The following is a 26,466-nucleotide window of genomic DNA, read 5'->3' on the forward strand; positions in this document are numbered from 1 at the left end:
ATCGTTTTTTTCTGATGTTTCACCACTTTTGGCACATTTTTGAGATATCTATAACTATAACTAACTGATATCTATAACTGACCAGTTTGTGTTTTGTTCAGCTTTTCAGTTTTTCTAGACTTTTGCATCCAATATCATGGTGAAACCACAGCATTTTTCTATCTTGTGAAAGCACAAACAACAGGAACCTGTTTTCGTAATCAGTTTGCTGAGATGCGGTGCCTAGTATGTCCTCTTCACAGAACGCATTGAGCTTACCAGTATGGTCTCAAAATGATGCAGAAATAAATGACTGGATGCATAGGAAAACACTTTTGTAAATCGCTCTGGATAAGGTCGTCTGTCAAATGCCTTAAAAGTAAATATAAAAAACAACAGACAGAACACATGTTTAAGGTTACATAATACAAGACTTTAGACAGGCTTATCTATTTGTTGAGCTGGCAGAAACACACACATGCATATATACACACACACACAACCACAGAAAATACTAAATCTATATTTACTACCAGGTCTAGACAATACACTTGGACTGAATCAGTACTCATGGAATATTGCATAGAAATACTGTACAAATGTATACTTTCAGAATTATTTAAAAACAATTTAGACCACAGAGAGAGAGAGCGAGAGAGAGAGAGAGAGAGAGAGAGAGAGAGAGAGAGAGAGAGAGAGAAAGAGAGAGAGAGAGAGATATGACTGAAATAAACTGAAAGGAAGCTGTTTGCTTCCCTGTCTGGATATGTGCACGTGTAAGAATGTGTGGGTGGGTTTGTTCTCTCACTGTTCCTCTCCAGTCAAAACAGCACATGTATTTGAGCATGCTTCAGCCTTAATATTTTTCTGAGTTTCTTGTTGAACTGAGGTATGGAGCTCAGAAGTTAGAGTATGAGAGGGGAGGGCCCTGTCTGTGCACCAAGCAGTCTCTTACCAATCACAAGGGTTTCCCTTCCTTCCTTCTCCCTCTGCCTCGCCCTCTCTCTCTCTCTCTCTCTCTCTCTCTCTCTCTCTCTCTCTCTCTCTCCCTCTGTCTCGTCTCTTCCTGTATTCACGCACAGGGGCAGGGAAAAGTGAAGGGCTTGGTTGGGGGGGGGGGGGGGAGGGCTTGGGAAAGAAAAGCTAAGCAGCTTCTGGTTTTGCTTTTAAATGCATTCCTGCTGAATCGCGTCGTCTCCCCTCCGCACACAGAACTGGTGTGGCACTCACGAACTCGAACACTCTCACTTGCACACACCCGTCACATTCGCAGAGCGATTGCACATGCACACACGCACAGCCTCAGTACCTGGTGCACTAGAAACTCCAAGACAGGAGCACCTGCAGGGCAGCCAGCTGAGGAGGTGACAAAGGAAGGAACTCCACACACAAGCTCGCGCGCCTGAACCACACACATAGACACACACTTTGGTGGAGAGTGGCACACGAGTGTGGGACAGAGGGTAGCTCTCAGTGGTAGCGTCTCTGTCATCCTGGTGCACGTGCTTGAGGTGTCTCGATGTCGGACGAGGGGTGCCGCTCCCCCATCGGTCTGGACTGTTGTAACTGCTGCCTGGATCTGGCCAACGGCTGCGAGCCGGATCCGGGGCCAGGCCGAGCGCATCACGCCAGCCTGGGCAGCCCCACTTCTCTCAACAACTTCAGGCAGCTTCGGGATCAGCTGCTCTACCAGAACCTCAACACAGACAAGCTGAACAATATCATGAGGCAGGATTCCCTGGAGTTGGTAGTGCGGGACCCCTGCTACCTGCTCAACGAGGGCATCTGCAACAGCAACATTGACCAGACCATGCTGTCCATCCTCCTCTTTTTCCACAGGTACACACACACACACACACAGCTAAACACAGATAATGGTTCAGGACAGAAAGCCATTTACATGTACTCTATTTTACTCTCTTTTTAAAAGTTTTTTAAAATCTATAACTGACTTAAGGCATTATATATAATAAAAGCATTATACTCTTTATAAAAAGTGTAATGACACTCATGTAATGACATTTTATCATAATAGCTAAAATTTTTCAATAATTCATAGGAACTCAAAGAAAGTTTTTTTTTGATGTGTGCAACAATACAGGTAGTAGCAAAGTGAAATAACAAAATAATGAGAAACAGTGTGTCTTTGCAGATAATTCATGCTGACAGAGGTGTTAATTCTGATACTGAAATGTAGTATGCATTTCACCATCACCTAATAATCAAACATTTAATAATTATAATGGTAAAACTAACCAATCTGGATTATTCCAGAGTCTCAGTATGAGGTATGTTACTCAATCCATGGAGCAGAATCCTAAGGGAGTTTAATTACTTCTCATTTACTGACATGAAGTGTGTTATACTCCATTATTAATAGTGAAAGTATTAATGCTCAGAAAGCAAGGTTGCACTACAATGGTATGCTTACATACTTTTCTATGTAATTTGGGTGGAGAGAAGTAACCAAATGTGCCAAATTGTAAACCATGAGCTGATTAAATGCCATACTGACATCCGCTGCTCCTGCACAAAGTAGAAAACAAATTCCAGTACCTGACTTTTGTATGTTTTTAAGACCTCATGGGGTTCATTAAGAATCCCATAATCCTGCAATGCTTGACTGAAATGAAACTGACAGATAGCACAGGGTCTACATAAGGCTGACGGGTACACTGAAACACTGCAACAGATAAAATGGTCAACAGATTGCATGTAAACATATTCGATGATTTGACAATTAAGTATAAGGCATGTGTTTTTCCATGGAACCACCCAGGTTGACACAGTTGACTGAAATGTTTAGTCTGCTTCTGAATTAAGATGCAGTGGCTTGTGGGAAAAGGTAGTTAGATGTAATCAGGTGAGGAGGCGTAATGTATCTTTTTAAAATCTAGAAATATCTGGAAAACTGTCTTTATATTTCTGCCTGGTAAATGCATAGGTGCAGTCTTTAGAACACACTTCGCTAACAGATTGACATTGACATGACAGGTTGGTAATAATAAAAAAAGTAGATTATTTTCCCCACTGACTGTGAGTTGACATTGCTGTGCATCTTTTTCCCCACTGAGTTTCTTTGAGCTCTGAGCTGCAGGCAAATCAGTGACCTGATAACTAGATATAAGCATTGAAACGTCAAAGTCAATAATTTTAATTGAATTTAATTGAAGAATTTTATGGAGGCTAAATTACTAAATTATAGTGAAGTACTGAAAAATTGGCTGATGCCAAATTGTGCCAATAATTCTGAACACATGGAGAGAAATAGTACACCAAGGAATATAGCTGACAGAAAAAACAAAAATAAATCTCCTGATAACAATAACAGTGAGTTATTCCACTAATTTTGCTTGCACCTGTGGTGTAAATGCACAATGACAGTAATATAAACTAGCTCTATCTAACAAACTATACCACAACATGTATAAGCAATGTTATCTACACATCATTAGTACCCTGACCTACGTCATTTACTAAAAGATGGGTATTTTTATAGTTGGAAGTACTGTGGTAATAAAATGATGGCACAGCTATCTTACTTTCATTAGTGAAATTTGTTGCTCATCTCAGCGGCTCTCATAGATCTATGGCATTAAAATACCTCTTTCCTTCAAAACTAATCTAAGACCCTTTCTGCCAGGTCTAGCTAATATTTAACCTACTTTATCATGAGGTCCCTCCATTTGGTCCTGAAAGGTCCCCGTCAAGGTCACTTATTGATATTGGTTGGTAGGACAGTGCACAATAGTGGTTCCCAACATTGTGTACCATTTCCACTCTTTCAATTTGCAGACATTAGTCTGCTTCAACAGCCTTTCCTTAGTTCCCAACAGTCACAGGTAATAATAGTCACAGCCCTTTTGGTCAGTCGGTAAACGTAAAGGCAGCCATGCTGTGTGTACTCTGCTTTCTACAGCTACAACTACAACATGCAGGTTCTCTTCTTTATGATGAGTTTGTTTTTTCCACTCCACATTCCTTACATACAGTTTCATATTTCTGTGCAGCTCAGAGAATAGCTGAAATAACTCTTTCTAATAGTCCCGAGCCCATATTTTTCACAGAACAGAAGCCCCTGATAGTCTGTTAATGGAGCATAGTCTTATTGATATGTTGGAGATAAAAAGATGTGTGTCTGTTTAATAAGGCTTAGGACAGGGAGGGATTTTGAAAGTAGGAATTCTCTTCTGCAAGGACTACACAGAATGAACTCACTGACCTCGTGCTAAAAAACAAAACAAAACACTGATGAGTTGATTCAGTTTGTTAAAATGTGCTCAAAAGATCTTAGCCAAGCAGAGATTGAGAAGATTTACTTTGAATGTTCAGCAGTGTGCAATGAAACACCATGCAAAAACATAGTCTTTCAATTGCCTTCATGTTTTATGAAATTCTTTGAGGAAAAAAGGAAAAATGTGCATATATATGTAAAGTCATCCGAATGAGAAATACATGCATACTGTTAGTTCACGTTTGCCTTGGTTGGTGCAGGGTAGCACTAAATCCAACACTCACTCTACTGTTTGCCTGACAAAGCACAACACCCATATCTGGGCAGAACACTTTGTTCACAGCCGTCCATCTCAAGTGTGGATTTCTTGGGTGTTATTTTCACAGCAGCACTCTTGGTTGAGGGAATCTGTTACAGTAGTTAAGGGCGCAGTGAGCATCCAGCCTCACACAGCGGCAGCAACAGAAGGAACATGCTGCCAACTCGCATGCAAACATAAATCACTTTGGCAGGGTCCTGCCTGCAACATAAACCTAACAAAAACAAGACATGCACAGTTGTGTCTATAGCCTGCGAGAAGCACTAACAATGATGACACAGTGGCCCGGTCGGGGACATAAACTCTTGAGTGTGAGGGAGAGAGTGTAATGACAGACAGTCTAGACATCCCATGGGAGGGAACAGCGTGGATAAGGGTGTGATAAACTAACATCTACAACATGTGAGTGCTGAATGTTTTCTTCTCAGGACTTCCAGAACCAGGGGCTGGAGCACTGCACTGTGTAAGCCAGTTCAGCCAGTGTTGTTTTGCTGTTGATTCTATTCAGCCCAAATCAGTTTTTATTTAAAATAAGTACACTGCCTGTACCTGAGCAACCATATCTCATCTGAAAGATAGAAATTATGGAAGAATGAAATGCATTTCCATAAAAGGGCCAGACATTTACATAAATGCTTCTGGGGTCATATAAGGCTGTTGAGCATTGGCTGAGGAGCTTCTCTTTGAACATTGTTTTGAGAAAGCAAGCCTGATCCTACAAGATAGGGGGCAGGATACAGGCCTTTGAGGGTGCCAGATCTGGATCCCTTGAGAATGAACTTCCTCCTACACCAGACCCTTTATGTATTCTGTGGCCTATTGGTTTGACATGGAAGAAGATCAGATGAAGGCGTTTCACACCCATTTCTCTCAGCTGTGTGAGTGGAAAGGAGGTCTGGGTAAGATTGATAAAAGAAAAACAGGTCTGAGTCTCACTGCAAACAGATATACTGACTTAGGGAGGTCTCGCTGTGGAAATGTAATGGCCTGAGACAAGCTTCTTTTGTTCTTCACTTGAAGACATTCAATTTTTATTTGTAAGAATTTGATAAAGGGAAAGCCAGTTCCTTTTTAAGAAGAAAAAAAGGAGAAATAACTATGACTATTAAACCTGGCCCTACTACTAACATTAGTAAGCAACTTTAAAATTATCCAAATTCTATGAAGTAGCTTAGCAATCATCCTAATGGAACTCATAACATCCCAGTTTTTGAGTTCTTCATAAAGGATCTTTATAAATGTATTATCAATAAAAAAGTCTGAATTTCACTTTAAATTCTAATATATAGATAACATTCTCTATCCAAGGCTTATAATATTAACACAGCAATTAATGATGCAAAACCCTTGCTGACGATTGTCTTGGGCCATACACTGATATACTCAACTGTTAATATCTTAGTCATAATATTATAATAGTGTCTATAATGTGACTCTATTGGCAAAACCTTTATTATCAAATAACGAGGTTAAAGTGTTTAGATGTAAAAAAAAAAAAGTTTCCCTGTCATAAATTAAACAGTCACAGACAGAGGTGTGTGATGTCTTCTTAAATGAGTAGATGAATAGCAGCATTGTCATGACTAGGTCAGTGGAGGACGGAGACGGTGCCGGGGCAGAGGGCCAGCCGTGGCTTTGTTGCCTGGTATAAGGTATTCCATTCACAGAGGCAGGACTGGGCACTAAAGCCACTGTCTACAGGACACACCCAGTACTGGTATTCAGAGAAACACCCCAAATATCTGAGGAATAAATGAAGATTAAGTGAAGCTACACTGATGGAGCCACATTGATAACATGTGAATCATACATTGTCAGCGCTCTAAAACATGTTGCTTATGGGCTTGCATGGGCAAACATTACAGAGTAATTACAGGAGCAGAAAAAGATTTTTCACAGGATAAAATGTCATCTGAGAAAAATGTTGCTTTAGGAATGAGCCCATAAAGATTGTCCAAATATGAATAATTGGTGTGGCAGCAGAACCATGCAGGGCAGTGTTTAGTGCACTGGGGTTGTGCATGAAACAGATGGCTTCAGTGATGTTTATCACAGGGACAATGGAAGCCTAACTGTGCTCATGTGACAGCCAAGGAAGACACAGTGGCATTTGATCCAAGACACACTGGAATCTGCCTCCTGAAGATCATTCCATAACAAGGAATTAGGAATGAAAGACAAAGGGCTGAGAGAGGAGAAGCTGTGTGGCCCAATTTTGATGTTTGCCTGTAACTCTGGTGTTCCAGCTTCAGCATTTGTGCAAGTTGTGAAGTTACGGTAAGACAGACAGCAAGGTTACAGGGAGATGAGCCTTACTAAGGACATTCTGTTTCATAACCTCAGAGTATCCTGGCAGGAGTAGCCATTGATGGAAATCAGTCATCTATGCTTTCAGACCTGGAACAGTGTCCTAAAAAAGCCAAAATATTCCAGCCTAAACTTAACAGCAACAACAAAAAAATTATTCAGCATCCAGAGTTTCCACTGTCACTTCTAATTTGAGTCACTATGGTGAATCAGACCTCTGACAAAGTCACATCAATTAGACAGACATTATGTGTTTAACATCAATTTTAATGATCTATGCCCATGTTTCTAAGTAATGATTCACACCCCTCTGTGTGCTTAAAAATGCGTTCAACCTATTCACACTCAGTGTATTGTTTGCTGAACATTGTGCACATAACCAACACATCACGCAATTTGGAGTGGCTGGCAACTGCATGGGTTATGTAAGAGGCAATGAGCTGGGCTGAGAGCAGAGTGCTGGACTGTGGAGAGGTGCTGGCCCATATTAGCCTTATCTGCTCCCACTCAGGCAATGGCATCTGTTAAGATAAGGAGAGGTCCTGTCAGTAACAGCCATTCCCCAACAGTGCCATATCAGAGTTGTGCTGTCTGCAAGAATCGGCTGACTCATTCAGTCTGTGTACCAAGACCTGGGCACTTACTGCCATTATAAACACGGCTAATGCACAATACACATAACAAATTTCACAATCAGAAGTAAATTAATTGAAATCCCCATCCTTTTAATGTGCCAGAGGTACCTTCAGACCATGCCTGGGGAAGCCTAGTTGTCTTGTTGGTGCCATGTTCACAGGGCATTGAGATTAACCCTGACAAGCCCTGGCTGTTCTTGGGCTTGGTCCAATCAATCCAGAATGCTGAGTTCTGCCTGGTTATCCCATGGGAAAAATGAATCACCCAGCCACCACAGCTCATCCTTTGTTCCACTAGAGAGCTACAAATAATGCTTTTCCACAGCCTTCTCCTTTAGTAGGCGGGAGCTCGTGGCCCTACACATGCACTAAGTATTCCTGCTGCATGCCAGTAAGACAGTAGGCTCTTACTGGGTTTACCTTTACATCATGTATGGGTTATTGCGCATTCACTGGTCCTTTTAGAATGAGCATGGTATGCAATTGTGTAATGGAGCCTTTCTTCCAAAACAGCCTTTCAGTGGTAAACAATTCTAAACTGTTTTGGTTTCTTGGACTTGGATAGTTAATTATAGGAGCTCTGTTTCTAAAAAATGCCACTCTCACACAATAGGTCAGGCAACCACATGACAACCTGCAAACAAACAAAACAGATTTTCCTCTGGTTCATAGGTTAGTCCAGACCCACTCTCAGTGTAGCACACTGAGTTCATTTAAGCTTGTATAATAATGTAGTTTGTTTAAAACACCAAGGTCAGAGGGAACAAACTTATTTATATGTACAAACAGTATATGGAGCAATGTTTGAACATAGTCTTAAACTTTATGTTTTGATTTTAATCACACACAGAGTTGAGAAACTGCATAGGCAGCACCCACCTTATCTTGCACAAGATGCTGATATCATGCAGAAATGGACTGTGTGGCAGCTAATCACCTTTAACATGAGAAAAGAATGGCAGAGGAGAAATGTTTCCCAAGGGGTCACATGCGGAGATGGAGAAAGAAGTACTAGGTCTTTAGCTTAGCTCGGAAGACAGTTTATGTTGAGTAACTGTTATATAGCACTGCTGTGAGACAGACCTTTCTTATGTAAGTTCTTGCTGGATACAAGAAAGCACATCAAAGTCAGAGGAACAACAAAATGGAAGTCGACTCATTTACCTATTGAGTCTTGTTGGTGAAACGGATACAAAAAGCTCATCACATAATGTGCAAGGCTGTTGATTGAAACAGAAATTTTCAGAGGGTGAGGGTGTAATTGAAGAGTAAAAACAGGACACAACTAAACTTCTAGTGATTTGTACTGATGAGGAATTGGCTGATTTTGCCCTTTTTAATAATACATGCTTCACCACCCCGATATTTAGCACAGCTGTGGGAAACTGAATCTGATGATGGTGAGAAACTGAGTTTAGCAGTTAGGCAACCTTTCCTAGGTTCCTTATGCAACCTAAGCCTTTAGAGGAAACTATCAGCCTTTCTGGGAAACACCCTGTTTATGTTTATGATGTGTATATATATGTGATGAACACACACATACGCGCGGGCGTGCGCACACACACACACACACACACACACACACACACACACACACACACACACACACACACACACACACACACACGAGGAGACGTTCGGGGGAGGGGCTGTACCGTGACAATTGCTAGATGTTCAGCCTTGAATCTCTCTCTTAAAAATACTGTATGGGGTTATTTGTCCAGTAAGTGAATGGATTTATGTGCACCTTCAGGATCTTTTATTTGGGATCTTTTCTTGCACAGAAACACTCTCTGCCATGTTCTGTGATGCTGTCATTGTTTTTTTTCTTGGCCCTGGTACAATGTGGGCTGAATAAGCCAAAATTACAAGCAAGATGTATTTTGTCTGAGTCTCTTGTCTCTGAGTCACATCTGCTCATTCTTTACCTGGATGCCCAGATGTGTATGGCACCATTAAAGCTAACACTAGGTCTTCTATCATATATATGAAATAAGTGGTGATTCCATAGTTCATGACAGCATTATTACCAGTGAGACACCATAAAGAATTATAAGTAAGAGAGTGCATGGCCAACAGCAAAGACTAATAGCCAAATGAATTAACAGAGAAGTAATGGCTAAATGCAGAGGAGAGAATACTGCTTGAGGCTACAGCCAAAATTTCACCAAAGAAACCCAAGAGAATGGGAACTGGAATGTGAAAAGTGCTCCCTGCCTCAGCTGAATGACCAAACACCTCTCTGTCAGGCTTTTTGCCAGAGCAAATTTCTATTCTGTTCAGGGCTCTCTCAGGACCCACTACACATAACATTTTATTATTCAGAAAAATGAGCAATATAAGTGCACAGTTATGATGTTTTAGTCCTGGTAGGGTGCAGTGAATGTTCATATGAGTTTGTAGCCAGGAACCTGAGACAGACATTGCCTGCTCTTTGACACAGGGTGAATACTGGGTTTGGGAGTTAGTAAGTTCATGGAAATTCTAACTGAGGAAGTATTTGTTCCTGAAAAAAATTATTGCTGTTGTCCATAATGCTTGGGGAGTTCCTGCTTTAACACTCCTTAAGAAAACAATGATCTTTGTTATCCAACGTTAACCAGAATTACCTTTAAACACATGTATGCCAGACCAGAAATACATTCTGATATTTTAAATGTACTGTATGCTCCCATAATGGCATGTAAAGAAACACTGTATAAAAAATTCTGAGCATGAGGTGAACATAGTGGCATCTGTTCCTAGTTTATAATCATGTTTAGATTAGTGGAATGTTTGTCCACTGAGAATATTTAATCAGAACTAACATTTACTTTACACAAAACAGTGAGCCAACTCACCATTATGCAGATTTACACAATGCACTCTAGCTTTGTTGCAAAAGAATTGATTGCAGTTTAGTTAAAATGAAAGATTGGAGTTGTGTTTGCTTCACCTTCCTTAGCTGTAGTGTACTCATACAACCTTAAAAATCATATCTGAAACTGACCAAAGGGCACATTTTGGAGAAATGCCTGAGTTTGTAAATAATTGTAACATAATCCAAAGGTGGTTGCTGTTTTTTTGTATTGCCACCTATTGTGGACTAAGGAATATGGGTTCAAATTACACAGCAAGCAGCTAATAGTGATAAGAGATATTGTATGTTAAATGTTAAGAAGAGATATAGTATGTTAAGGGCACAGCTGTAACCATGTCATTCACTTAGATAGCACATGGTTGATGAGAAAATCGATTTCGCAGTTTGTACTTTTAAAGCTTGGCTTAATAGTAATGCTTAACATGCATTGTGTTGCTTTGTTAAAGAGCTTCAAGCTTGTGTTTACTAGCTCAATTATTGATCTCCTCCAATCCCCAGTATTCATCTTAATCAAGCCCTGAAGTGGAGTATTTGTTTCAGGACAGTGCTTGTCTTAAGTGTTTTGTATACAGACATTAATCAGAGTCTGGCAATGAATTTTATGTTTAGGCCATCAGAGAACAAACATGTTTAACTCTTTATAAATCTGTGCAAATTTCTTTTGAGGTATCATTGATAGTGAATTGAAATTCAAGAAGGCAATATTTTTACCATTTACATCTGTTGCCATGGCTACAAAAAGAACAATGGGTGATGGCTGTCATGGGCCAGAACAAGTTTCTCCATTCCATGTCTTACTCAAGAATGTGCCTTGCAAAGGGTAACACACAAAACAGATTAAAGGTTTAAAGTGTGGTCCATAAGCCAATCAAGTGGTAAGAAGCTAACAATTTTCCATATGTCAGCATATTCATACATGTGATGAGTGATAAAGTGTAACGGTGAGTGGTAAGGAGGTGAACACGTGTGGAGAAGAACGAAATTTATTTGGGGCAAATCCAGATTCAGAGTCATCAGAGCAGTCCGGGGTCATTGAGGCAATATGTAGAGTACAGGGATACATGATAAACAGAAAAACACATTAAGGCAAACAAGGGAAGCAGGCTATAATAAAGAAGCTAGGGAAAAAAAACACACACTTAGGTAAGGAAAAACAAATGGCTAGGATCACAAAACAGGCTAACAAACAAAGGTTTCAAAACACAGATGGGCTTTCAAAAACTTTCAGCCATACATCCAAACATTCATCCAATGAACAGCCAAGACACAGGTAACAAGACAGGGTTTAAATACATGAACTTAACAAGACTAGAAATGAGGAACAGGTGTGGAAAATCAAACTACGGAATGGAACCAAAACACACGAGACAGGAAAACCATTGAACATGGAAGCTGGAAGGGCCTAACTGCAACAAAGTTAATAGAAGATCTGCACTGATTTAATGTGTTAAAATTAGGCCTTCTTTGTTAATGGGAGTCTACCACTGAAAACCAGGGAAAATGTTTCAGTTAAGGAGATTGAATTGTGTCACTGTTAAAATGGCCATAGAAAAATCTAGAAGCATCCTATGTGCCACCCAAGGCTCTGTTAGTGTCTACCTTGTCTTGCACACTGGCACCTTTTTTTAATCTAAAATACTTCCAAGATGTTTGTGTTTCTACAATTTACCTAAAGAACTGGGAGTACAGCCAAGCTCACTATCAGAGGAAGCTCAGCAGAACAACAGCTGTGTGAGCCCTTGCTCCCCGCCTCTTTCTCTTCCTCATTTTTTTTATTTCCCTGTTTCAGTGTTCTCTCACTCACAGCGCACACATACAAGCATGTACACAACCACTCCCACAAACTTGTCATCTGTGCCAGACAGTACAGACAGTAACAGGACACCCTTCACACAAACATTAGACAGGCTCATATCACGCAAGTGTCTGGTGCTGGTTTGGATAAAACTATAAAAAAATTGTCTGTGGTATTTCTGCATACAACCCCAACAAAAGTCATTAAACCCAAACTTTTACCATTTTGATTCTTTTAAAGAAAAAAACAAGCATAAGCAAAACTACACCCTACATGTTGAAAGGCGTAGGAAAACATTTTCTAAACAAAATTATTATAAGTATCAAAAAATGTCCACAAAATGTCCACATGCTCTATACTGTATGCTTTGGATGTTGTTCACTCATGTAGCTAGCGCTTCCTCAGGAAGCGCCTCTGTCGAATTCTCTGTCCTGAAAGCCCAGAGCTATAAACCCCACTTCCATGGGGCGCTGTATAATAATAGAGCCTTTCTATTGTCGCTTTCCTCTCCATCCTCATGTGAGGGTCATGCAAAGGCTCAACATGGCCTCTATTTATTTACCATGCTGCTAGGAAACTCTTGGTGATCAAGTTCATATGCAGTACAATGTAAAGTTATCGCCCCAGACCTAGGGCTGTGTTTTGATCGATGTTTTGATGATACAGAATGCAATCATGGTTGCTGTACAGAGCAATATATTACAATGCAGTATAAAGTATACAGCACACCTATTTATTTATTTATTTATTTATTCATTTATTAAATAAATAAATACAATTAAAATTATTATATTGTTATTATATAATCTTGTAAAATATATAAGATTCTAGAAGAAATAAATTCTGCCATGAAAAAAAAAGTCTACACGAAAGTCACATTAAATAAATATGTACTAATATGTTTCATGTTCATTTTGATTCAATGGTGGATTGCTGTTTTGAGCACACAGATTTTATACAGAAGCCTGACTGATGTACTCCAACAGGTTGATTGGAAGACAGTCTACACCCTTTATCAGCAGAGCATGTAGGAACACAAAGAGCATGGAAGGGGCCTGCAGACAGTGCAAACAAGGCTTAACATCGAGAAAACATGTGGATCAGGGCAGGTTCACAGGATTGCCTTACCTCTCAGCAAGCTTGCAGGCATTCTGTACAACAACGCCTTTGCTCTGAGCCAGACAACAGGCGAGCAGTCGCAGACGTGTCAAACACACACTAATTATTGGAGGCTGGGGGTTGGGGGGGCTGGCTGCTGGCACACTTGCACGTTTCAGTAGGGCGAAGCTGAGTTTGTTGACACAGTACAAAGATCACGGCAAGCTGTAAGTGTGGAGGAATCACTGAACCCCTGCTGGTTTCAGAACTCTAGCAAAAGGGCAGCTTAAAGAGAGGTCTTGGAGATGTCGGAGTGTGTTTGCTACTCGACAGTGTGGTCTCAACACAGTAACATTGCAGTCCCACCAGTCAGCTGTGCTAGTTGGGTTTGCACATTGTGGTGGAATTGATTGTATGCTCCTAACAAAAACCCCCCAAAACAAACAAACAAAAAAATCTATGTCAGGTATTTTGGTAATTTGTGTAATGACGGAAAATTGTTCTGCATTGTACTGCTTTAGAATAGGCCATAGGTTGTCATTTGTTTTTGCTTGAGCTGCTTTTGGAAAACTTGTCACACCCTTTGCAGGGGTGTGGCAGCTTGCCTTTTAACTTTGCTTTCAGTTCTGTAAAAGCTTGCTCTTACGAGTGGCCAGATGACAAATTAAAAAACTGGGGCAAAGTGTAAGTGCTATCCATATAAAGGTCTATTTTTCACCTTGAGGTTAGAGGACATACTGTGCCATATTTTTTTCCATTTACCATATAATGGAGTTGATGGCTTCTATCCTGTTTGGACTGGGAGCAGGCTTTTCATATGGGCTGAAAAAAGTTTCAAATGAGTCAGAGCTCATTATATAACAGCTGCGGGCAAAGCGTGAGTGTGGGCGAAGAAATCCACTGTGTGTAAACACACCATAAGAGCATGTCTCAGACGATGTCTGTGTTAGCATTTGACATGGGATTTGCTAGTCTCAGAGTTAGAAAGAAGTGCCATCAATAGCTTGGAATTTGCAAATCAAAAATTCTACATGATTTGCTCTGTTACAAACATAGCAACATTTACATATATTAATAAACATTTGCCTGGGGTGTATCAGAGGTCAATGGATTGGCAGCATTTCAGGGGAAAATCATAAATTCCATTTCAGAGTGCTGTAGGACTTTTGACCTGCTGCTTGTAGTGTGCACCTAATGCTCTGGCGGCATGCCAGCATCTTGCCATCTTTGTGTGAACCACCTCCAGTATGTCAGTGCTTCCAGATTGTACTGGAGATAATATGACAGCTAGTTGGCTCTGAACTCCAGCTACATGAGTCAGTCCTCTACATTATCTACCTCCATCTCTGTTCTGTTCTTTTGTGGCTGCAAACATCTCTCTGCCCGGTTAACTCCGAGAGATTTTACGTCACTGACTTTTCTACCTGTACTGGTATTATTTTTTTGTTCATGCTTTTAAAGCCTTAAACTACCTTTAACGGTATGTAGTTTGATACAATACATATATACATAAAGGACATGCCCATTTACGTACATGCAAACACATGCAAAGAAACATGCACACATGCATGCACTTGCTTTCTAACATGCTTATGCGTGATTCTTACAAAAGCAAGCACACACACTGGGAGACATGTTTGAGTTTTAATAGGTCTCTGAGCTGCAGGGAGCGGACTACTTTCTCTGGAATATTTCTCAAGCAGTGAACCATTCAGGGCTGCGAGTGGGGATGGGAATATGTCTGTGGGGCAGTGGGGTGGAAAGGGAGAGAGAGGTAAGGGTAGGTAGTATGGGCCAGTTGCTGTAAATCTGCCCTGTCTGAGTCTGCCAGCCGCACCCTGAGCTGAAACGCACCAACATTCTCCCTCACCATTCCCATTGAAACTTGAAGCTAGACTAGTATGGACAGATTACAGGTTTGTGTCCTTTAGTATGTATGTCTGCCTGCAGGTCTGTGAGTGTGTGGTGCAATGTGTGTATGCACATTATTACAATTTTTCACACTCTTTTGACCTTTTGTGTGATAAAGACTGAGTGAAAGATTACTATTTAGCTTGTGGTTTATTAGGTGACTGATACAAATGTCATTCTCACAGAACACCAAATAATTTGCTAACTTAAACCCCTTTATGATGATTCACTGTATACATAGGAGTAATGAAAGCTTTGTGGTAACCATTTAGCAATTTGACTGATCATAAAGGTTTCAATGAATGAAACACAATTTTGCCCACAGAGCAATCTATCAACACCAGCTGTATTCAGTGATACTCCAGATATCATCCTTCTCTTTATCAGCCTTTTCTTTTTTTTCACCTTCTGCTCTCCAGTTAATTAGACTTGATGAGCTTGAGGACATGAGGTAATGAATTCATTGCCTCATTGTGAGACACCACAGTATGAACTATTGAATAGCAATATATTTGCATTCATTTTCAAGCCAAACTGCCTACAACAGACAAATAAACTCTCCACTCTCCCTGAGAGACTGAACTGTGTCTTTGAAAATTAATTAGACATGACGTGTGCGCAAACTGGGTACTGCTCTGGGATGAATGCATTTGGGTAGAGGTTCTGCTGCACTCTGCACCCCATAAGGTCCCTCTCTGCCTTTTGTGCACATGCCAGCTGATTCGCATGCGGACAGTCCTTCATCGAGAGCTCTGACATCAAAACAGTGCCACCCTGCCTCCCTCCTGGTGAGCTTATATGCTCTGCTCGACACCCAGAGTGCTTGGCAGACCTTTGAATGCAGGGACTCTATGACCACCCAAACTTTTATGGTTTCACCAAATCTGGGAGCCACTCACTCTCAGTTTCCTCCAATGAGACGCTGATCCAGACACTGGCAAATATGCTTTCTTGGGCCCTCCATGCATGAATGTTTTATTACTGTGGAGAAACGTGCTGCATTGGCAGCACCTGGGCCTTTGGGTTCTGCATGCGGCGCAGCAGCCAGAGCTACAAGGCAGCACTGAGAACAGGAGCCACTTTCTTCAGAAGCAGCTGAATATATATATATATATATATATATATATATATATATATATATATATATATATATATATATATATATATATATATATATATATATATATGAGCAGGAGTTCAGTAGCCCTGGGAGCGGTCACTTGCGACTAACCTGCTTGGACATTTCTGGGCCATTGTGGATAACGATGCATTAGTAATTGGGCCCATTTGTAGGAGCTTGGATTCTGCTGCATGGCTGCCATCACATTTGGAGTGGTCCATGTTCATGCCTGACCAGAGGCTAGTCTGCATGCAGCCCATGAGCCTGGGTGAGCAGTAGTTTCCTCAGAGACATGCTGCACCAAGTCCCTCTGACAAATGTTCTCCTCTTCCAGGCAAAAAACATTAAATTCAGTTAAAGTAGCAGTCAAAAATAAAGCACAATATTATAGCTGGCTTTGGGCTCCCTGTTCTCAATCATGTCAATTTAAGAAGTCAGTTCTTTTTTAATCACATCATAGGGTGACCTGATGAAAGGGGTCTTTCTAGAGAGAGATTCTGCATTTATCAGAACAAAGTCCCTTGGGATTGTGAAAGCATAACTCATTCTGGGACACTGGTGAGATTATGGTAGGCCAGAAAGATGCTAAATCAGTTATTCAAAGATAATGCAGTAATTTGTGGTTGGGCTCTAGTAAGAGTTTCTTGGTATGCTGTTGCTTACGGCCTTCATTCTTGGGGAAAATCACATGACATCTATGACAATGAAATAAATCTATAAAAGCTTTTAGCACTTGGTATTGCAAAGACAGGTGTGGAAGGCAGGACATACACTGAAGGTGACCTGGAGTAAAAAATATACATTACATGTTTTGAAAGAGGTGTACATTTGTGCTCTGAAATACATTTGTCTGTAGAAGGGAGCTGAGCACAGCTGAACGTACAAAATGTGACCTTTTTTTCTGATGTAAAAAGCAACATTTTCTTGCTCCATAGGCACTCTTTATAAGATACACAAAGGTGCCTCCTTTTGGGAGAGCCTGTCATGGCTCATGCTTATTGCATGCCAGCACATGAGGCCTACCCACTATAGGCAAGTTCATGCGCAGAGAGACTTCTGCTGTACTTCGCTGCATGTCAGTGGTGACACAATAATGGATACATTCACACCTAGCAAACTGCTACAATAAACCTAGCATGCATGGATCATTGGGACCACATTCGGCACACTTAACTGAGCTGAGCATGGAGCTTTGTGGAGATCAAACATCAAGTGTAAATGGAATTTCTCAGTTGGTTAACTCTGAAGGTTTAGGTAGTGTTATTCCGATCTTCAATAAATCAAGGCAGAGCCGTGACTGGGCACCCAGTTTCCCACCATTTAAACTTCAAGCCTCTGTAGTAAACTCCATGAACAGCCAGACCAGGAGTCTTGCTTGAGGCGACACACAGATGGCTGCCCTTGCTCCACTTGTAAAAATCTAGTGCTGGATGGGCTTGGATTGGCCAAAAGCCTTCCAATAGCCTTAAGTGCCTACAGTAAGCACCCCTCGGTGACTGTCAGTATGAATGCGGGCATTCACCGCCTATCTCAATCCCATGTAATCTTCATTGGCTGTGTGGAATATCCTTTGACAGCTACTGTACAATAATGACTGGACATTCATGAAGATCATTGAATAACCCACAGGCTGGTCTGCAGCCTCTTGTTTACTCTGCTACAGCTGGGTGCTGATAAGACAGATGTCAGAGCAAAAGGATCAGGGTCAGGCTCTCACCTGGCTCATAAATCCATATAAACCTTCTTATACACATGGAGACTGGCTGTTCAGTAAGTATTCAAACAAAGGCTTACATAAGTGACCCTGTATCATTAGGTAACTGCACCCTAGTATGTCACATGATCAACACACAGAATGCATTTGTGGTTATAGAGGTGATAACAGCTTAAGTAGCACCTCATTTGTGCATGTTGATAGAAAAATATATTCATAAGCTTTGTGTGCAAGCACACATCTCAGCTCAAGGACATAAGTAATTCTCCAAACAATTCAAAGCCTTTTTTTTTTTATAATGCACACATAACATACTACTTAGCACAAATCCTAGTAAAGAAACTAGTAAAGAGTAGTAAAGAAACACTTCTGTTTATCTTATATTTTACTTAATTTTGTCACAAGTTTCAATGCAAACCATTACAGGTGAGCCTGTACCTGGCACACAAATTCCAGGTTTTGCTGAGGCAAATAGTTTTCAAGCAGGTGGTTGCCCAGCATAAACAGTTTTTAAAACTTTAAACCTTGACATAAATGTGTCTTGTTGCATGGTGGGAGGTCATTTTTATCATGCTACCACTGTGAGGATGATGAGTCTCTTTGTAGCATAGAATACCATTTATATTACAACACAAACATATATTGGAATATTGGGCCTGTAGGGTACACAAGCTCAGTTTGGATTTTGTTATTCAATGTGATGTGCTCACATTCTTTGGCAAAGAAAAGGAACAACTAAATCAATTGTATAAATTGATTCTGGACTGAATAGGAGTTAAAGCTTATTCAGACAAAGCCCAGTTCTCTCAGCCTTTAATCAAACCATTAATTGTTTTTAAAAATGTGAACACAACCTTGTAACTTGAGTAGCTCCTGCCTCAATGCGTTTTGTACAAACACATGAGTAATTCCTCAAAATAAAAGTATGTTGCACTTTGTAATAGTTCACCTTTGGAACTTTGTTGCACTTTGTAATAGTTCACCTTTACTGGTTTCTTAACATTCACTTATAACAATGGTGTCTGACAGATGAAACATGTTGTCTGAATCTTTTGAACAAAAAACAAAAACATTTCGTGAGAGGACATCATTATTTTAATGGGCTACAAGACAGAACAGAAGACACATATGCTGCACACACACACATATACCTGTACTTTGTGACCCTTTATGACCCTATCATCATGCCATTCACATATACTACTATTTCTGTTCACATTTTTAGTATTAGCTTGATGCCCTGCCACATGTAAGTCACTATTTGCCAAGGACTCATCTCCAGTGGTATTTTAGGTATTTGTATCTGGGTACAGAAAAAAAAGTACTGAGCAGAGGAAGCAGCCCTGTCTGTACACTCTCCTCCCATTCAGCTGGGAGAATGGGACACTTTCATCCACGACCCTACTACACCAAAGAGCTTGCACAACACTCATCTACTGTCCAGGGCCAAGCCTACCTCCTGCAGCCTGCAGTTCTCATATAACGGGAGCCATGAGCTACCAGCCTCCCTACTCACCTAGTCTACTGAAGAGGAGAGACAGGCGGTAAGTGCCAACATGGCTCAGCTGAATGGTTATCATTCACATTGACAGCTGATTGATTGGTTGTGTGGGGTTGCGTAGGTGTGCAAAAATGAGTGCTTGTCTAACTGCTGTGACAGTGCCAGGTTAGTGTTGTAGGGCTTGTTCTACAAGATGTGAAAAAAGTTCTTCTGTCACTGAACAGGCTCATTACTTGCCTAACCTCATTACTGTAATCACTCACAGAGGGACTGTTCAGATTGTATAATGTTATTCGGAGCTGTATAGTTAAAATCAAGTTAAACTTTTCAGTAAAGACATAAAAAAGTACAGTATACTCACATTAATATTACATATTGTTTTAACAATTAGCCAAATTTAATAATTGTAAAGGTAATAAATAACACAACATTCTTGCAAAAAACGCTGTGCTGTTGTCATAACATGCAGTGTCATTTCACCCCAAAGTGTCATGACACATCTTAATGCCACCACAAATCGATATAAATTTACATAGCTATATCAACTTTACATCAAAATTGACAAAATAAGGTCTTATGACAGCTGACACTTGTTTCACTAGGCATTTATAAAATGTTATGTATGTTTGTCAGTTTGTATATTATGTATATTTGAAATGATAGGGGTGTGTGTATATATATATATATATATATATATATATATATATATATATATATATATATATATATATATATATATAGATAGATAGATAGATAGATAGATAGATAGACAGATAGATAGATAGATATAGATATATATGTATATAGATGCCATGTAGCCTTCTAAACAGTGCCCTTCAGTAAAGTGCTATCAAAAATGTTCATGGAACAATACATATGCTGTAACATCATTATCAATACTGAGAAGGGGGCTCCCACATTGTTTCTAGGAAACAGAAGTGCCCTTGTAACATAAAGGATTGCAGTGTAACTTACTACTGACTTTAACTACTGCACTCTTTGTATTCAGCACTGTATCAGCATTTCATATCAGTCTTTAAAAGCATATTGATTAAGAGTGGGCCCTAGCAGCTTGGGGATTGCTTGTTCATTGGAGGGAGCTGGAGACATCTCCACCCTTGCATGGCGACAGTGCTGGCAGGCACACCGCACCACGTCCCAGCTCCATTCACTCTGTGTGATGCCCAGAGCTTTTGTTCATCCTCGTAGCCATGTTCCCTCAGTGTCAGTCATGGCTTTGAGACTGCTGACATAATTGAGAGTGGAAGACATTTTATATTGTGGCACACACAGGACGCCTGTTGTCATTAGATGCCTAATCAGGGGCTGTCAGGATCCTGGTCCATCATGTGCAGAGCAGAAGGAGCTCAGTAATTATGGAACTATGTTACACTGGTGCATGTGTGCTCTCATTTGTCACATTCACAATGGGCTCTCAAAAAGAAAACAGCTCCCTTAATGACGATTACATAATGGGGAGCTTGCCACTAACTGAGATGATCTGTACCTCACCACCTGCAGGGCTTTCATCATGATACAAAACCCTTCTGACTATGAAAGGGCTCTTTGTCGGCTCTCTATAACCTCCATACTATTGTCATTGTTTCATATGGTTCAAAATAATCAGCATCCACCAATTAGCCTGACTGTAGAACAGTGGGAGTCTGTAGCCTGGGAGATAAGAAGTAAGGGTTCACCTGCCTCAGCACCACTGCTATGAAATCCATCTTGGCAGCATCACAAACTCTGCATGAAACTAAATGTGACAGGCACTGCTGATACTAATGTGAGTTCACTTCTCCCATATTCAGTCTCTTTAAATAGAATCAGTGGAGAGTACCATTCTTACTGTTCCATGTGGATTGGGATAATTAATTCTTCATCCCCTCAGAATACATATTAAACCTCTGGAATGAAACTATAAGAAGTTATGCCTTTAATTTAGTTCAATGTGGTAAACATTACATAATTTTTAAGGCATTATTGAGATATCAATTCCAAAAAAAAAAAACCTTTTGCAGCCACTGCAACAATTCTATTTTTAACCCTCCGAAGTCAAAGGGAATTTTCTCTGTTTCTGCATATTTTCTTAAAACATCTGTTAACCTAAGCAGATGATTCACTGCCCAAATTCACCTCCCACAAATACTAAAGCCATTCCAAATCCTAACTAAAAAGCACTCCATTCGTATGAAACATCCCACTAATAAAACAATATTGCTGTCAGTGGGTTTTAGCTATTCCCTACCACTTATGCCATGTATCAATCATTAATCTCATGCAATTCCCAGGGAAATGCTCTCACCTTGTACTGAGAATCATCAACACAAAATGGACCAGTCATTTCTGGCCAGTAAAATATCTTGATCTTGAAATAAAGTTTTCTGGTATCTCATGAAACTCTGTTTACCTAATAGAGGCAGAAAATGCACTGATCACTCAAATCAATAAGCCACTCCCAGTTATCTCTGTTGAGTCATTGTCTAAATGTGCAGGACATTGCTGTGCTTTAATAAGTGAAGGCCTATTTAGGCTTACAGCTACAGATATATATATATATATATATATATATATATATATATATATATATATATATATATATATATATATATATATATAATTTATTTTTTTTAATAACAACAGCTTCTGTAACAAGTTACATTTTCCTGAGGGAATCAATAAACTATTATCTTATCTTACCATTACAGAATAACATTAACTATAAATTACAAATATTACTGTACAGTTTCCCATAAATTGAGCTATTTCTGGTTTATAACGTTTGAAACATTTTACCTGGAGTTTCCTTCTCCCTTAAACCAGATACTTTTGCAACAAGATGTGTAATGAATAACCACTCTAGACCTGCTCAGCTTTCTATTTCATTGATTTTCTTTATGTGATAATGCCACTCTCAATGCAGGATATCTGTTAGGAAAAACAAAACCCTGCTCTTATAGCTTTCTGCTGAATAGTTACATGAAGAGCATGGGTCTGGATTGACAGTTTATGTGAATTTCTTTCTCAGCATACTGTCTTATGTCTGAATATGTCCTGGTTACTTACTACAAAGTACAGTTTATTGACATCATTCCTGTAAATGTATAACATGATTTACACAATTATTGAAATTTAAACCAAGGGCTACTCACAAAAAATACCTTCACAAAGTTTACAGTATGATGTCTCTGAGATAATTTTTCTTCCTTAAATACAGTCAATTTGTGAGATATGTTAGGTTACCATTTTGCTTTATGAATATTATCATTAATGTATCAATATTTCAGTCATAGATACAAAGCCTTAGACATCATATGCAGCATAATACTCTCGTAGCATTGTTTGCCTGAACATGCTGGACACGTGAGGCAATGCATCTGTAATATACTGTGTAACCACTAGAGGTCCCAGATGATCCGACAAAGGTGCTGCAAAGAACACTATAAGGCTTGGAAAATACCTTTGCAGGAAAATTCTTAAATATTGTAGTCTCTTTCTTTCTTTCTTTCTTTCTTTCTTTCTTTCTTTCTTTCTTTCTTTCTTTCTTTCTTTCTTTCTTTCAGTTCTGCAGCAGATTGGTGTTATAAATATAACTTAACTATAACTTATACTCTGGAACTTTTACATGCATTAGCTTCGTTTATTGAAAAGCTAAACTAGGCTGCATGCAAACATTTAGATATCTTTGCACTTTCCAGTTGTAAAGCATATTTTATTGTTTTTGTTTTGATCTTGTTTTTGACTTGTGTATTACTGTTCTTTGAACGAGTTCAGGGAGGGGTCAATTTGAAAATCTATGACAACAGATTTATTTGAATAATTTATGCTTGCCTCACACCACGTCACTTTACAGTACATATAAATACGGCACTGCATCAGAAATAGTATCACTTGCCGACAGTGTTTCTTTGAAACCACAGTAGACTCCTAGAACCCGGTCTTTCGGACACATTGCAATAGAGCAACGTGAAAACACCAGGAACCTAACCTAGTATACTAACAAGACGCAAACGTGGCGAGAAACATTATACAAACGAGTTTAATCCTGAACATGAGTACGGAAATGTTCAAAACTCCAATGGAGCTGGCCGTCTATCAACTGCACAACTTCTCAATCTCCTTCTTTTCTTCGTTCTTGGGAGGGGATGTTGTATCTGTTAAACTTGACAACAGGTAAATATTAGATATCTTTTTTTTATTTATTAGATGTATATTAGAAGTCGAGTACTACAACTTGGGCGATGTCTTGGACTAGCGGATTTAACTCCGGCTATCAGACTAACTCGTTTGCCAATGGGGAAAGTATTGTTTTGGTGTATGTAATGTGATAATTATCTAGTGGCGACGACTGCATAAGCTTTGCCCACGCTAAAGACTAGCCTATATTAGCTTGGAAATAGGTATTGCTTTGCGGGCTTTTTATAGCCACGCTGTCATTTTAATCCAACACCTCAGAACGGACTGCTCTCTTTTTCGGATTTTTCATGTGAGCTTTCCATTGCCCCATATACTTTTTACACTTGTGTAGTGATTTGCTTCTAAGTAATATTTATTTTTCTTTCATTTGCAGTGCCTCTGGTGCAAGCGTTGTGGCAATTGACAACAAGATCGAACAAGCAATGGTAAAAATATATTTTTTAGAAGACCCTGAATGCTAAATATACTTTTTGTTCCTTTCACAGTTTTCTAATTATTTTTTCATAATATCCCTGTTATGACATACAAGACTACCACTGTGATGTCTTCTCATACTCCAGTGGTGCATGTTTATTGTTCCTCTGCATGCTAGAACCACTTATGGCTGTCTATTGAAAGCAATTGAAACTTTGGTTATTTATAATTATTTCATAGCTAGACTGAAGAGAGTTTTAAAGTGAAAGACTGTAAAATAAACCCCTCTCCCTTTCTTCTCATTCCAGGATCTTGTAAAGAACCACCTTATGTATGCAGTCAGGGAGGAAGTGGAAATCCTGAAGGAGCAGATCAAGGAACTGGCGGAGAAGAACAACCAGCTGGAACGTGAGAACAGCCTGCTGAAGAACCTGGCCAGCCCCGAACAGCTGGAGAAGTTCCAGTCGCGCCTTCCCTCAGAGGCCGTGCTCTCGCTGGAGCATCCGGACCTGGGCACATCCGAGCAGCGAGGCTCTGGATCGGCCGTGTAAGTGGCTCTGCCAAGGGGCGGGCAGAGCCACAGCCCTCACCTGAAATGGACCTCCTGAGTCGCCGCCATTGTTGTTGTTGCATGGCTTCTGAGTGAAGCTGGCTGTACAGACACAAAAACCTGACCAAGCGACTGCATCCGACGCTCCGGAGGCCTTCGACTGTTGTGTAATATCCGACAATCTCTTCGGACTGATGCGGCAAAGAGAGAGCGCTGTAGATGTCCGAGGTTACTGTACAACAGGACCGGCAGCTGTGCGCCATGGGGCCTGGCCTGGTCTTTCTCTTGCTCACTTGTCACGGGAAGAGAGGGGCTCGTCTGACGGGGCTGGCCCGCTGGCCCAAGCTGTGAAATGTTGTGGTCGCATGTCCTTGACCTGTCCGTGTGGAGCCAAGGACACATTCCCTTTAAAAAACTCCAGTCTCACAAGAGCCTCATGTGGAGCTTTTACTGCTACAATCCGTCTGGTGTCTCTGGCCTTGGCTGACTGTACCACATACATATGGTCTCATGTTAGTGGTCTCTCGTATACAAGACCACAAGGGCTCATGTAGTTGAAAACTGTTGAGCTGGACTTGTGCAGAGTACTGGTCCTCTCTGTCACATTGGTAATTTATTACCATACGATTCATATGTCTTGCTTTTAATCTCTGCAGATGGGGCTTGCTGCTTAGAGGGGAATTGCTGTTTTTTTGAAACTGCATAAAATCAACTTGTTTATATTCTTTGTGTATAAACTGATGATTATTGTGGGGATAGACGTATGCAGACATTTGCTTAGTTCTGTAAACTAGCACCTGATATAAAGTGCTTTGGAATGATGGAGAGGAGGAGCTTCTACTCTCTTGCTGCATTTGCACTCTTGACACACCTCTGGTGATCTCACATGCTAGCCTGCCTGTTGGCAGGACTTGTGTGAGTGCATGTTGAGGAGCATCCCATGCTCCTGAATTAACGTAGTGCTCTTTAACTACCAAAGACTTGCCTCATACTCACATGTCAGCTAGTACCACATGTTACTACACAGGGCTGAGGTGTCCCTTTCTGCTGTCAGCAGACTTTTCAAATCTGAGGTATTGTTGCTTCACTGTGTCCATAGAGCGGAGTTTTTCAGTGATGTAAGGATACAAAATGCACACTGCAATAAACCTTATGTTTACACAAAATTATCATTGCTTCCATTCCATTTGCCTTTTGGTTTTGCATTCTGAAATGCAGAACATTTACTGCATTTAATATATTATGGCTAGCTTAGGCTACCATCATAACTAACCTAAAGCATCTATGAGTTTGCATTTATGAAATGTGAATTTGATATTAACTTGTAAGACATTAGGGAATCTTTTGAGTTTTCATTAGAAATAAAAAAAATTAAAGCTATATTTCATAACAATTTCTCAATCTCCCACATTCCAGTTGTACAACCCTCCACCAGATTCTAGGAAATCTTAGAAACAGATCTAGAACAGGCACCATGACACTCATGATCACACAGTTTCATGGAATATGTCTGTTCAAATGATCTGCTTACACTGGAAACAGTGACCCTCTCAAATAGTTATACTTATTATAGTTGGGATATGGTTGTGTATATTATTACCTTATTATATTTGGTTAATGGGCTTTCCTGTGTTCTTTGTACACTATTATTACACAAAGGGGTTCAAGTAAATATTAGGGGTTTAACTACCTGCTCTTGAGGTAATATTGAGGGCCTTATGCATGCTACCTTGAAATGTCCCACTTCTGTGGGCTTTATATATGTTCAGCTAAATGTTCTAGTCATGTGTGGGCCTAGTAGTGTGGCTTTAGGTTGACACAAGTACATCTAT

The 26,466-nt window shown here is 40.1% G+C and overlaps 1 protein-coding gene across 3 annotated transcripts; it reads left to right on the plus strand.

The window, feature by feature from the left end:
- The first annotated feature begins 1,081 nt into the window (after positions 1-1,081).
- Positions 1,082-25,803, plus strand: tsc22d3 (TSC22 domain family, member 3). Of its 3 annotated transcripts, none has more exons than XM_027017004.3 (3): positions 1,105-1,818; positions 24,044-24,095; positions 24,393-25,803. In XM_027017004.3, the coding sequence occupies exons 1-3, from the start codon at positions 1,499-1,501 to the stop codon at positions 24,633-24,635; spliced, it is 615 nt and encodes a 204-aa protein (XP_026872805.2). In that variant the 5' UTR covers positions 1,105-1,498; the 3' UTR covers positions 24,636-25,803. The 3 variants fall into 3 exon arrangements, with proteins under 3 accessions (XP_081554919.1, XP_026872805.2, XP_026872812.2); XM_027017011.3 differs by lacking the exon at positions 1,105-1,818 and adding an exon at positions 23,261-23,646; XM_081698793.1 differs by lacking the exons at positions 24,044-24,095; positions 24,393-25,803 and adding an exon at positions 13,116-16,217 and having other exon boundaries at positions 1,082-1,818.
- Positions 25,804-26,466: the final 663 nt, after the last annotated feature.

This window comes from Electrophorus electricus, chromosome 16 (assembly GCF_041902795.1).
Source record: "Electrophorus electricus isolate QZ-2024a chromosome 16, ASM4190279v1, whole genome shotgun sequence".
Taxonomy (NCBI): Eukaryota; Metazoa; Chordata; class Actinopteri; order Gymnotiformes; family Gymnotidae; genus Electrophorus; species Electrophorus electricus.